The sequence below is a fragment of the Semicossyphus pulcher genome, unplaced genomic scaffold (assembly GCF_022749685.1).
Source record: "Semicossyphus pulcher isolate SPU_LCO1_2020_fin unplaced genomic scaffold, fSemPul1.0.p SCAF_13, whole genome shotgun sequence".
In the NCBI taxonomy this organism is placed as follows: domain Eukaryota; kingdom Metazoa; phylum Chordata; class Actinopteri; order Labriformes; family Labridae; genus Semicossyphus; species Semicossyphus pulcher.
The window spans coordinates 30,590,001-30,604,888 of NW_027211637.1; the positions used below are offsets into that span (position 1 = coordinate 30,590,001).

At 44.2% G+C, this 14,888-nt stretch overlaps 1 protein-coding gene across 1 annotated transcript in view; it reads left to right on the plus strand.

Annotated features, from left to right (window-relative positions):
* dnmt3bb.1 (DNA (cytosine-5-)-methyltransferase 3 beta, duplicate b.1) overlaps positions 1-14,888 on the plus strand; it is a 37,467-nt gene that overhangs the window by 10,300 nt on the left and 12,279 nt on the right. Inside the window, exons 3-6 of the mRNA XM_069659743.1 lie at positions 8,797-8,947; positions 10,340-10,425; positions 10,517-10,654; positions 12,374-12,517. Coding sequence (XP_069515844.1) covers positions 8,797-8,947; positions 10,340-10,425; positions 10,517-10,654; positions 12,374-12,517 — 519 coding nt within the window. The remainder of the gene's footprint in view (positions 1-8,796; positions 8,948-10,339; positions 10,426-10,516; positions 10,655-12,373; positions 12,518-14,888) is intronic.

A 14,888-nucleotide genomic window follows, 5' to 3' on the forward strand; every position in this document is an offset into this window, starting at 1 on the left:
CTAGGCCTTGCACCGCCTCTCGGCTGTTTTCAGTCTCGTCCATGTTGGAAGGCTTCGGCAAACCTCAGGTGAATTCAGAGGGAGGACATGCTTATTGGCCGTGATCTATAAATACTGATGTGCATGCATGTCCCCTCAGGTGATAAAAATGGAAGCCTGTTTCAAAGGTTGCAGATAAAGTTGCTAATCCAGAATCGCTTCCGACTGCACACACTACAAAGCCAGACCGTATCATCACAGGAAGAAAAAAAAGTTTAACCATAAATGCAGTAATCGGTGCTTCAGTATCGGTGAAGCATTTCAGAGATGGAGAGATAATCGCATCAACTCAACGTCAAGCAGGGTTCTGTGCTTTCCCCAAAGCCCTCAGGCAGGCCGTAATCTCTCAACGTGTTGCAGTGGTTGGTCAGGTCGTGTAGGTAGATTTATAATGAAAGCAGTATATGTAGTGTAAACTGAGCTACTGAAGTGCCTTGACCCACAGTGACCTGACTGACGCCCTGTGTGTGTTGTAAAAGATCTGCAGCCGGACTGCAGAGCACAGCAACATCCAGCTCAGGTATTAACTCACCTGTGCATGTGACTTTGAGCTAGTGCAGCGTCTAGCAAACAAAACACTGAACGTTCGGTGAAAGCAATACTCGTGCTGCGGGGTTCATAAACTGTTTGTCATTCCGGGATCAAACACCTGACCTAGACAGTAACTCCCTTCATTTTATACCCCGGCTTGCCTTTTCCAGCAACTGCCTACCACAGTTTGACCGACCTGTGGAGGGAGCGCTGGCCTTTTTTAAAAATAGTCTTATTGTCTTAAATCTTTCACATGAACTACAACGTCCGTATTTGAAGGAACAGTTGGATTATTTTCTTTCGAGTTAGAGTTAGAAGTTTTTACGATACCACTCACATGTCCTGTTAGCTTAGCTTAGCACAAAGACTGGAAACGGAGGGAAACAACTAGCTCTAATCGCCAGCAAAGAAATCCACCTTCCAGCACATTTTAAAACTTGCTTATGAGCGTCTTATATCGTGTTTATTTATCCCTATAAAAAGCTGAATGTAAAGACACCTGTTGGCTGTTTTATGGAGGTCAGTGCTGGAATATTACGTGGTGAGGAAACTAGTTGAGACCCCAGGGTTAGTGTAGCTAGTTACTGGTAGCAGCCATGAAAGAGTCTGATACATAACCTACCTGTAAAAGGCCACAGTGGTTCACTTTTCCTCTGACACTGTCTGCAGAGTTTCATGCCTTATGACCCTGTCAGTAATATAAAAGCATACAACCTAAAACTTGCACTCTTTGTAGAGAAATGGACGCTCTCGCTGTGTTTTTTGCTGCGATATTTTGTCTGTAGAAGTCGAGGTAGAGATTTGTACGGTGCTCAAAGGAGGAGGGTCACATGAGAATATGTAGGCGTAAAGAGGGGATTATGGGAGGGGGAGATGGACGGAAATGCCCCGAGCTGTGAGCTTGTCTGCCTTTCGTCTGTCTGTTTGAAGCTCAGAAGACGATGAGTTATGAGTCGAGTTAAAACCTGAAGATGCAAATAAGTAGATAAAATATGTGGACCGGATGTAACCTGCTGTCTTTTATAACGTTAGTTTATCAGATGTCCAAATACCCTGTGCAGGAAACGTTTGATTCTTGCTCCCCAGCGAGAGACATGCTCGACTCTTTGACTGCAGTGCCTTAACTTCCACAAACGCACCTTAACGGCTTGTACACCTCCCAGCTAGTTGCTAAATTGTGCAGAAAGGATGATGATGGATTTCTGTAGCCAAGCACACTGTAAATGCTACCAACATCTTTCCTATCCAATTTGGTGGCAGTCAAGTAGAAAAAATAGACTTAACTGTGAAAATTGACAAATAAAACTGACATTTTTTTGTCCTTCTAAGGGGTCCTTTACACTCCCTTTAACATAAGTGTCCTTGCATGTGGCTACTGGCTTAACTGCAGAGTATTTAAGCCTTTTAAAATATCTTTCTTATGCTGATTTGCCGCACTGATGTTGAGTTAAAAGATGTAAGCTGTTCCTGAAGCAGAACGATGAAGCTGCAGGTCATTAATCATCCTCCAACTTTCTGCAGGTCAAAGAGCTAGGAGGTCAAAGGTTAGTGTTTCTGGGGGCCTGCTGCACTGATTACCGAGCACAGACGCAACATTATGACTTTTTTTTAACTGATCGTGTTGAACTGGATCATATTTTTGCGTTAAATATTTCCTGGGTTTCTCTCTGATGTTGTCCGGCTGCTCAGCCTGAACTCTCTGTGACTTATGAGTTTCCTGAAAGACAGATTGGTACTTGTTGCTGCTAGCTCGCTAGCTCGTTAGCTCACCCAGCCAAGGAGGTTTTATTGTCATTCAAGAACATATTTGTACATTAAAGATTAGAAAGAGTAGAAAAACTCAACTCTGGGTGTTAATATTTAGAATAACGAATCCTATTGTGGTGATTAGGGGTGCAACGATTAGTCGACATTGTTGGCAAAAATTGAAATGTATTTAGTTGTCAACGTCATTGCGTGTTTTTGATGCTGTGCGCGGACATAATACATTTTCCGGAGTTGCTGAGGAGTGAGGCATCTCTCATCCTTACTATCTCTGCTGAGAGGTGCTCATGCAAAACAGCGACCGGGAAGTGACAGGTAATCAAAAATGTCGGTGGCCGGTGCAACACCGTCGCGTCCTAAAACTTGTGAAGTCTGCAGAGGAAAGCATCGCCTGCAGGATCTGTAAAGCGGACCTGCTGTTGATATCCCCTCCTTGAATTTATGAGCCCCCCACAGTGCCTCACAATCTGACATGTTTGATAGAAGTTCTGTGACGGGATGCTACGCTTGTTCTTCTCGTTGTTTCTTTATGGAACATTTTTATGATCAACATCTCCTGAAAACCAGCGTTTGATTTTTTCTAAGTGTTTCATCAGAGCTGGTTCCAACTGGTGTCATAAGTTATGATTTAAGCCTGTGAGGGAGGAAGGTAAAGGAGAACAGTTTGAAGTCATAAATCACACACGTGGCTGCTGCGCCTCTCATGTTCACTTTCAACAACTGTTCACGTGTTCTTTGGACTTCTGCCAGATGGATTTCTGACAGAACCGCACAAACTTTACAGGTTTTTTTGTCCTACTTAAAGGTTGTTTGTTGATCATAAATGAGCGGCAGGACGCGGCCTCTGCTAAACAACAACCTGTGCAGAACACGGAGACCAAACGTCTAGCTGTATACTGTGCAAAAGCATGACCCTCTGACCTATATATTTATATAATTACCTAATTTTGTATCGACTTCTTTGATTGCAGTTATTATGTAATTATGTTCATTATTATAATTAGTGTGAGATCTAAGTAAAAACATTGCTAAAGGCTAATTTCTACCTGCAGCCCACAAGATGAATAGCTTGGCCCGTTTGAATGTTCCTTCTTGCTCCTTTGTGTTTTAGTTTTCTTTGAGTCGCTGACTGGAGTGCATTTGTTTAAATGTACCTGTCAATCAAGGTGCCGTAAGGTGCCTTAAATTAGAACCAAACAACAAACGCACAAAGATCAGCCTTCTTTGAGATTCCTTTCGATCCGTGTTGTTGAGTTGTATGCAAAAGAATCTTTTACATTCACCTGCTAACTTTTTGCATGTGATCATTGCAGCGCAGACAACCGCAGGGAAAGCCCACGCTTGAGCCAGTACCTGAAGTCTTTTGGTTTTACAGGGCAGCTGCCAGGTGTGAATGTGTGTAATGCAAAACAGGAAGTAACTGAACTGAACCCGGAGGTCAGTGCGTCTGCCCCTTATGTCATATTTCACGTTCTGGTGTGCTAGTTAGCGTTTTAAGGGTGCGTGTCGGCAGCTGAGGCCGCTTTAGTACAGCTGTGCTGCAGGGATCAGGTTTCCTCCAGCTGTGCTCCTTCATCAGGCTCTGCAGAGTATCAGAGAGGACGTGGAGGGCATGCACTCTGATAGTCCAGTTTTATTTGTCACACTTCATCTAAGAGGAGAGTCAGAGGTCGTTTAAAGCTTATGACGAGACAGCATCTTCAGCTGAAGCAACAAATTGAAGTCGTAATGGGATTTTTGTGGTCTTAAACCTGGACCTGATTTCCTGTACGTATCTGACTAATGGTTACAAAAAGTTTTCTCCGGTAGATTGATCAGCTGATCCGTGAGTCAGTTTGCCTGCAACATGATCCAACTGTGCCAAAGCAAAGTACGTCTACTGAAGGTGCTTCTTTTGCCTCTGGTTGTTATTCTTAGTAAAACTTTCTCTCCTTAAAAACACAATATTGCAGTCTGATGGGCGAGGTTTCGCCGGGCGTACGAGGGCACGTTTAGGCAAGCTCCATGACCATCGTTCTTTAACCTAACGAAATGTGACCGATCCAGAAGGAACGCGATCACAGTTCGGTTAGGTTAAGGTGCACTGAGGCGTGTGGCCCCGGGGTGTAATACTGTGTTTTTATGAAGTCTCACTTCCTGTTGGCTTCTTGCAGCAGCTCACTTCTCATGAGATTTCTGATCAAGACAACAATAGGCCTTTCTGTAGGAGTCCTTTGACAGCCTGGGGCATGTCATTGACACCTATGACCTATGATCTACTGGAGGAATTGCAAAACTTTAGTCCCTAGAAGTCATTTAGACCCCAAAGTATGTTGAAAAAAATGAATGAATTAAAAGGGCCACAAATACGGTGGCCAACAAGGGCAAGCCCACTGCTAAGGCCCAAATGGTTTTTATTAGAGGAGACGGGCTGCAGATTCAGAAACACATGCAACCACGGAAACGCACGGCACATTTTTCCTTCTGCATCGTCGTGTTTTGGACTTTTGCACGTGTTTCTGAATCTGCAGCCCGTTTCTTCTTATGGAAGCCGCTTGGGCCAGTGCGCCGTGATTGCCCTCGTCGGCCTCCGTACAAAATACTGGAATCACCCTTTTTGCTTCCAGACTAATAAGATTAATGTGAAAGATCACAAAATAATGTTTCTCATTAATCAAAGACAATAACAAACATGTGGCCTTAAACTGACCATTTCACACACACGGACAGTCGGCAGCTCCTCGTGCATCTGTCTGTCTGACTTCACACTCTGGTTGTAATGCGGCTTATCAACATCTGCTGTTCGTCCCTCATCTCTCCGCTGCTCTCCCTCTGTCATCACTCTTCTTGTTGCTGTTAACCAGACTCTGGTTCTGCTCACTCTGCAGTCACTCCTCACCTCCGTTCACCCCTGACACTCTTCACTCGGAGACTTTCACACTAAATCTGTCTCCGCCCTCCGCCCTCCGTCGCGGTCTGCCCTCCATTCCTGAGAACTGACAAGACGAACTCTCACTCAGCATTACTTTGTTTGATTTTATTTCTTGGTAAGTTTCCTCTTTGATCTCAGATTTAATTCTTTCGACTCTATAATCTCTAAGAATCGACCTTTTTCTTGTAGATTTGTGAGGTTTCTTTATCTTAAATTTAGCACTTTAATCTCAAAGTTTTCTCTCATAAATTTGTGACTCTAATCTTGGAAATGTTTTTTCTGCGAATCTAAAAGTTATGTTCTTGTAAATGTGTCGGGGTTCTCCTCGCTAATTTATGACTAAAACTCGGACAGTTTTTTACTAGCAAGTTTTTTCTTGTGAATTGACCCTTTTACGTATTTTCTACATCGTCTAAATGCTCTGTAGAGGATTAATCGTCTTCGGCGACCCCACTGACCTCTCTCTCTCTCCCTCTCCTTTTCTCCTCTGAGCGCTCTCGACCATCTTGAGCGCACACTCTGAGAGAGGTTCATCGAGTTCATTTATTATAGTGGAAATTTGGCTTTACAAACCACATGCATTCCCTGTTTTTACGACGTTTAACAATCACAAACAACCTCACATGAGCGTAGCTGTGATTATCTTAAACAGCCAGCACAATGTCACCGTTTACCATCTGCTGCACAGCTGCTGCTTCTCTCTCCTGTCTCTACTGTGTTCGTACGCTGTCTCTTAACGTGACTCGCATATTAATTTACTCTTAACATTCTTTTAGCATGTTTAATTGTTATTTTATGGCTCTTATTCGTGATCTAAAGGACACGTCTGGACATGTTTGAAAAATGTCTTTAGTGAGATTTGCAGTACAGCAGCTAGTGAATAGGGTTGTTCCACTACTAATACCAGTATCGATATCATTCTCCTAATCTACGAGTCAATGCACTGATCCGATAATAACCAATTAGCTTTCAAAAAAGTATAAAGTGTAAGAAACACCAACAGCGCCATGCTAGCAGATAAGGAAATGTCTGTCAAAACTTGCAAACATTAAGCAATCAGGGTTTCTCTGCCATCGGCAGCATCTCCAGCCTAGATATCAGGATTGGTGTGGGAACATCTCTACTGGTAAAGTACCTGCACACGGACAGTTCTTAAAGATTTCATTTAGCAGACGCTTTTGTCCAAAGCAACGAACATCTGAGAGTTAATACAACACGAGCAACGATCGAGACAGGAGGGGGCGGAGTCAGTAAGAGCCAACAGACAGCTTCAAGTGTGATCGGACACTGGTGCTGACAACATCAACACGAGTATTGTCATCATCATCATCATCATGTAAATCCTAGTCAGCGTAAACGACATCCTTGATGTCATCATCATCAGTAGCATCAGTATCATTAAGGTCAGAGGTGTTCATAAAGAGCTGGGTCTTTAGCTTCTTCTTAAAGGTGAAAGGGACTCTGCGGACCGAGTGGAGTTTGGTAGCTCGTTCCACCACCGGGGGACGACTGAGGAGAAGAGTCTAGTTAGAGACTTAGCGCCCTGTTGTGATGGGAGTACCAGGCACCTTTCATTGGCAGAGCGTAGTGGGCGGGATGGAGTGTAGACCTGGATGAGGGCGTTCAGGTCGGCAGGAGACGTTTTTGTTGCTGTTTTGAAAGCGAGCGACAGGATTTGAATTTGATGCGAGCGGCAACTGGGAGCCAGTGGAGGGATGTGAGCAGAGGAGGGATATGCTGTTTGGGTTGACTGAAGACCAGTCCCGCTGCTGAGTTCTGGATCATCTGCAGAGGTTTGAATGTGCATGCAGGAAGGCCTGCCAGGAGGGAGCTGCAGTGGTCAATGCGTGATATCACGAGAGCCTGAACCAGCAGGTGTGTTGCATGCTCTGAAAGGTAGGGTCTGATCTTCCTGATGTTGTACAGAGCAATCGAGGCCGCATGAACCTTAAAGGTTGGTCGTCAGTTGTGTAATTACTCTTCAATCCAGTGCACATCTCATATTTAGACACGTGTAAATCATCAAAGGTGTTACATAAAAGACGAGCGTCTTTTGTATTTGGTCTTCCACTAATCTGAGCTGCTTTGGTCGGGGATTAGGTGGAATCATTACTTTAAGTGGGATGTCACAAGTTCAAGTCCAAACAGAGCTGATCCGAGTGTGTTTCTCTACGTACACGCAGCCGGCAGGTTTCACATGACAGCAAAGAAGTGATGCAGAGAGAAACATTGATAAAAGCGTCCCTGCCCTCCTCCACGTCTCGTCCTGATCTCTCCGACACACCAGTCGCTCCCTCCGAACAAATGACTCACTGACACCAGAAGCTAATTCCTCACAGATTCATCATCGGCTGTTATTATTGTACAGTTTTGCAGGTGCTGTTGGACATGCCAGCAGACGTTTTTATTTTCTAATCTTTGCACCTTTTCTGTGACATCTAAGCGAGCAGGGCGAGACTGTGATTCTTTCACAGAAACAACGCCTCGAGGGAAGGGAGGGTTCCACCGCTTGTTGCTAAAGATATTCAGGACCTGCAGCTTTCTGTTTAAAGTCATTTGTCTCCTCAGTGGTTTTGCTGTGGTGCCTTTGGTTTGGTCAACAAAATAAAAAAGGAAGTTATTCTAAAGGTTGTGTTGAAGCAGGTGACCCAGTTGGAAAGCCGTCAAACTTTTCTGCCAAAGCAGTCATCTGTTGCGCTCCAGGGATGAAAAGTTCAGGATGTTCAGCCGTGATTCAACAGGTTTCATCCTCAGCTTGCTGTTTTGCATGTTGCCAGTAATGTGGGACGAAACAATTATAGGAATATCATATGACAGTTTAATAGCAGCTTCATAACCTGCACCTCTGGAGGGTTGTGTATGTGGTGCATGAAGGAAAGCAAACACTTTATCATCCTCGGCTCTGGGTGGGTTAGAGGGTTGGGATGTGTGGGCGTTGAGGAGTGCTGCTGTCATCAGGTCGCTTCCTGTTTGCCTCTGAGTAAGATCTGATTCACATTTGTTCCTGAGAAAACTTCTATTAGCAGAAGGCTCTAAATATTCCCTTTCCACCGTGGAAGTAAGTGAAATCATTTAAGGTTAAAATCAGGTTTTTGAGTAGCGTTGTTTTTTTCTTTGCAACAAAAACAGAAGCTTGAGTTTTGTATGTTTCTCACTAAAATGTATAATCTTAGTTTGAAGGATTATACTGAATATAAATAAACCTGAAATTCAGACAGACATTTAAAATGCTCAAATCGTCTGACAACTACCATCATCTTTCCAGAAAACAAACGGGGCTTTTACTTTGAAAAACAGCGTCAGACGGCTCAAAAAAGTGTATCTGAAACATAAAAACACTTAACAGCTCAAATGTGAGTTTTAAAATATTTCACTCATGATCATACTGATATTTTTATCATCCTTTTTCTGCTCTCATCACGTTGTCATCTTTCGTACCTGCTGCACTTCCTGTTTATCTTCCATGACGCTCCTCGTCATCCTGTCACCAATAAATAATCAATCAAAAAAGCCAGGTTAGACTGACCTCTATGACTCACCTCTGTCCTCAGGCGCCGGTGAACGGAGACACGCCTCCGGCTGAAGGCCTATCAGAGAACGACAGCGGCGTGGAGCTGACCAATGAGAACAGCCCCCTGACCGCGGCTGAACCGCCCTCCCCCTTCAGCCCCAAGCAGAACGGAGACGCCGCCTCACCTCAAGGTAACACATCCACACAGGGCAGCGTTTTTTTAACTCGTCACACACCGAATATAAGACGTTATTTTCCCTCAAATGAAACACACCTGAAAAACTGGGATCGTCTTATATTCGGGGTCTAAACTATAAGACGGAGCCACTTCTCTGTAAAGCGGGTGTACCCCTCATGACTGAGGCCAGCCGTCACTCACAGCTGCAGAGCCAGGGGGATGAGAGAAGGGGAGACGCAGTGATCGACCGGCCAAGTTAACCAACAACTGCTGCGGAGTTATGATGCTAATGTTAAGATAATGGTTATCAAACAGCAGAGACAGCTGTCAATCAGCCAAGAGATACGGTGTCACAGAGGGTAACGTCTGAAGGCTGCGAGCCCAAAAAGAAAAGCCTTAAAAATGCTAACAGTCTTAGCTAACAGATGCTAACAGAGAAATCGTACCGTGGTCCTCAAAGCGACCGCTGCTAAGACACTGACAGGAGTGTGTGTGAGAGTGTTACTGAACGAAGGTCTGCCTGTTAGCTGAGCTGTCACCCAGCTGCTTCAGGTCTGCTCTGTAAACAGACCTCACCTCGATGGTTAATGATTTACTGACATTTTAAAAAGGCATTTTATTTCATTTAAATGTGACAATTTAATCTGAAAGATTGTCAAATAAAATAGTTTTCTTTATAAAAACAAATTTGGCCAACAAAGGGAGGGTCTTCATAAGTCTTATATTCGGAATGAAACAGTTAAATTGATACAGAAATAGTAAAATTATTTGTGTGCTTTCTGCACGTTAGCTTAGCATGCTGTGTAAATGTATGTTTCCCCACAACAAAGCACACAATTAAACATTGATGAAGAATTCAATCTCCAGTCTCTTCAGCTGAATTCCTCTTTTTACAAATACTTTTCACTTTATAACTTTTATTATGATGTAATGTTTATATATTGTTTTACATAGTAACAAGATTTAACTTAAGGCGACATTATGAGGAACTTTTAGATTGAGTTTAACCACTTATTCTATCAATATTAGGGAGCCAAGATCTTTATGTTCAGACTGAAATAAAACCTAAACCTGTTCGTGTGAATGTCAGACTCACAGACACTTGTTCAGACTTCCTTTCCTTCAGTCTGGAGTTGAATTAAATTCATGTGACTGACTTGGCCAAACATGAACTTAACACACAGCCGCCCTTATTGTGTGTTTAACCTCAGCGGCCTGATGCTGCTCCTGACATCTGGAATGAACCGATTCCTTTAACCTCTTCATTTCAAATCTTTACAAGGACATAAAACAGAGAAGTGGCCATTACTTTATCCCCTGAAAATATTGAGTTTCCTTCAGCCATCTGTCTAACCTCCTGTTGATCCCCTGCTCTCTCCCTCCCTCTCTGTCCGTCTCTTCTCAGATGATAACGAGTGTACGAGGGAAAGCAGGAAGAGAAGCAGGAAGAAGTCCGAGGAGGAGGAAGCTACCTGGGACTCGTACAGCGAGGTAGAAAAGACACACCTGCTTTCCTGGTTAATAAATCTGCTTTAGGGAAATACAAACGTGATATTTAATCTAACTTTTATGTGTTTTCCAGGAGAAGACTTCAGGACCGTCTCAGCTGAGTTTGAGACAGACTCCTCGACCCAGAACCATCTTCCAGGCTGGGCTGACGCCGCACACGCACACCAAACCTCGCAGACAGAACCGCAAACAGGAGCACAGCGCGTCACTGGTAAACACACACACACACATTTTCTACCCCCTGCAGAGAAGTGAGTAATAATTAAACACCAGGTAATAGTTTCCATTTGGCTGCTCAAGTGCTGTTATGTGCACTTTAATCCCATGATGTAGTCTGTTGTAGATAATTAAAATAAAATGGCTTTGCATTCTGCTCGTAAAAATGGTCGCATCTCAAAAAGTACAAAGTCCAAATAACTCCTGGAGTGTTCCGAAATATCTGGTTCATGTTTCTTTGTTGTGACCGTCGATTTAATTCTAATGTCCCAACTTTAGTCACATTTAAAGGTGTAAAAGAAAGTGTTGGTGGTGCTAACAGGGAGGGAGAGGAACCCAACAGCTTAAAGACGGATTTGTTGCAACACAAAAGGGAAAAACAAAGAGTTCCTTTTGGAGAGTTCAAGGGGAGCAGGTAAAAAACATCTGTTATAAGGTGAAAACATTAGAAGAGCCACGAAGGGTAACTGAGACAGGGGAAGAGAAAGGCTCAGTACACCCCAGGCACAGTACACCTGTGCCTGGGGTTATCAGGCACAGGTGAGACACTCACGGAGCAGGTGAAAACAATGAGGACGGCGCGCACACTCACAGCTGGAAACACACAAAGGCAGGACGCAGAGCAACAAACACGAGGGAGGAGAAAGCGACAAAGTAAAACAGGAAATGAAAACAAAAGATCCAGAACATAACGGGGATGATGCACGACACCTTCAAAGCTTCCTGTTCACCTGTGACCTTTAAACACCTGACTGCATCACCTGACCAGTTACCCCACACAATATGCAACATCTAGTGGTCATGCAGAGGCCAAACACAACTATTTACACACATAAGACAACAATAACACACATGCTAAATCGCTCAGATAATTGTGTGTTTATTATTAAAAAGTTTCATAACCTTTAAAAGTTATTATGGTTTATAGACTTGCCTAGCCTTTAAGCCCACGTTGTGCAGATTCAAGGTAAAGTATTAAATATTTTAAAATATGTGCAAAAGTAGCACCGTAGGCACTGGCGGGCCGAGTTTTAAGGGTTAATAAACATTTACGGGACTAACTTCTCCTCCTTGTTTGCTGCTTCCTTGTTTGAGTCTCTGTCCTCGGGCCTCATTCGGATTACACAAAGTTAAACAGTCTAAATGAGATGATCGCCGTGCTGCTTGTCCGCACATGCTCGGGGGGGATAAACACAAACACACAGTAGCTCCGTGTTCTTTTGAGCCTCCCTGCTTGCTGTAGTTTGTGTTGCACCGTTTTCACAAAGCAGTGGAAAGTTATAACAGACAGGTCAGTCGGTTCAGCCTTGTTTTGACTCTCCCACATCCTGGTGCCGAGCCTGAAACCATGAATCTGAGGTTTTATCCAGGTTGTAAAAACAAACACTTTGTCCTTTAGAGGCCTGCAGATTCAACCTTTTGAATCCATCAGAGGAGAAGGAGGATTTGTGTATTCTTTCTTGTTTTTTTGTGTCATTCGTCTGTTTTTGTTGCCCTTCTTTTTACTCCTGTGGTGTCTCTGTTTCTTACTCGTACGTCTCTGGTTGTTTTTGTCTAAATGTGTTGCAAAATGTGGGAGAAAAACAAGCATGCACATGTTTTTGTTGCTGTTTAGAAAGATCACATCTTTGTCTCTTTTTTGCTCTCACACAAATTAACAGATAGTTTCCTTTGAGTGTTATAAATCCTCTCTCTCTTATTCTCTCTCTGTCAGTGCGGCGGTGCTCCTCGGGCAGCTGTGGTTGTGTCCGGCGGGGTCCCCGAGGCCCCTCGCCTGGAGCTGATGGAACAAGACTCCAAGGACTCGGCCCAGAGCAGCAGCACCTCGTCCAGCTCGGAAGTCCAGCCGGAGTACAACGTAAGGCGTGAGAGAGAGTGTGTGATGGAAACAGAGGAGGAGACATGATAGAGGGGAGATAACAGGACCACAAACGTGACTTTCATTTTCTCATGGGGGCAGAGTGATGACAGGAAGGAGCTGAACATGTCTGTAAATGCAGATGCACTGATGTGGAAAAGATGAAGTTTGTGTTTTTTATCATGTTCACTCTTAAGTTCTTTTTTTTAGGACCAGGAAGTAGATGGTACGATTCAGCGTGCTGTTATTTGTGACCTGATCACTCATGCTCATTGAAAAAGTAATTGCGTGTTTAAAATGCTGCAAAAACTGCTTTTTTCTCAGTCCCTTACAAGTAAAACTGGAGATAAACTTGCTGCTTGGCCTTGTGTTCACATACACAACCGTCTGCGTCACGAACTTAGTAGTTCACATACTTGTCTCTGCACTACACGTGTTACTGGAGGATACCTCTAGAGGGCGCACCAGAGAGCTCAGGCCGTATGCAGCTACTGTATGTGCAGGATGTAAACAACAGACATGGAGACACTCGAGGAGGTTACTGTGATGTTCATTCTGAGATCATTACAGAGTCTGTGTGTTCGATGGACAGAACACACCGTCTGCACTGTCCCCGCTCCGTCTCTCCAACATGTTCCTCCGTGCACGGACGTAACGCTCCCGGACTTGTTCCCGTTTAGTTTTGCAGGTTTCCACGTCGACTTCTGAAACAGAACTTATCTGTCTGCAGCTGTTTGACAGGCATGTTTGGCAGCGACACATCGTACAGATGTGGATCATTGTGGACTTGGTCTATCAGCTCGTCTTCAGAACTTCCTGCTTGTTGTCCCTGCTGCTGTGTCGACCCTGTCAAATCCCCTCTGCCTCTACACTGCCCCTACTGGTCATGTGCAAACTGCATCTCGTGTATGCACTAGTCAGCCCATGTCTGCAGCTTTTTCGGCCGATTGAGCATGTTGAATCTCAGGCTAGTCAGTGAGATGGGTAGCTCTGATTGGCTGTTCAGTTGCATTTAAAACAAAAACGTAATCATGTAGCCGCAGCCTGTGATGTAGGTTTGGTGCTTCTGTTGCTTAAGCTGCAAAGTTGCAAAGGAAAAGGGTTAAGGATGATCAAAGCAGGAATGAAAACAAAGACAGAGAGTAAGAGAGCGTGAATATTTTAAAAGCAGGAAGTGGAGGTTTGGCAGCGATAGAAAGAAGCGGAGGGCGGCTCAGAACCTCCTCCACCTGGCCTTGTGTTAGTGCAGGTGGCCACAAACACACTCAGGCTGTGTTTGCTCTGTATCAATAGTTGCATTCAGGTTGGGATGACCACAGCAGGGCTTGTGTGTGTGTGTGTGTGTGTGTGTTTGGAAACACTCTGTGCATACTCATACAGGTCTGTGTAAACCTCTGTTTGCTTGTGCTTTGTGCGTGTTGATGCTTCTCGGTGTGTTTTCACCGGAGCCCGGCTGAACTCAGCGGAGCGTGGCGTCCTTTAATGGAGTCTGACTCCGTTACAAAGCCTAATGGGTTTGCTCTCTTAAGGCGGACTGAAGGATCACATAGTCTTGGCTCAATTAGGATTCGTATGCAAGCATAGAAATCCCACCTGCTCATAAACTAGAAGAAAAATGGGTCAATTATAGAATTATGAGGCACGTTTGATGTTTTCTTTAAAGCTTCTTCCTGCAAAAAGACTGATGTGCAAAGCTAACAGCAGAGACACCTGAGCAAACACAGGACTACAGTCTGCTTCAGACAGGTGTTGAGTGATGCTGAGGTGGACAAACAGTTTATGTTTGTGAGACTTAAAAGATCTGGACATGTACGTAGGTCCTAAATTACTAAAGGATTGTGCAGCTTTTGTGGCTGTTTAAACCTGTGCAAACGACACAAAAAGACTCGCCTAGTTCTCGAAGCAAACGCAGAGGGTTCAACAGACCCCAAAGTGTGCTGCAGAGCAAACAGCGTCCCTGTGTTACGGTGCCGTTTGCTCGTATTTAAATGAGTCATTATGCAGATATCCTATCTATGCAAATGAGCCTCATGCCAAAAAGCACCTAATTCACAAACAGCAGTGCTGACAGGACCGCTCAGTCAGAGAGAAAATATGACTGTCTGCAGAGAGCTGGTGTGTGGAGACGCTCTGGAGCCGATGAGGATTATTGTAGCTGGACGTGCTGTTATTGTGCGCTTGTTCTAGAAATGAAGCTGTGTTACAGAGAGTGAAACTAGTAAAACTCCTGTCAAGGCTTTGCTTTACAATAAATTATTAAAGAGTTGCGCTCCTCTCCCTGCTCATCATCGATCTGTGGATGGAGCTGAGCTCCGTCAGCTCGGTTAATGCCTGAGAGCAGAGAGAGGAGGTGCAGACAGATTCTCTCCAC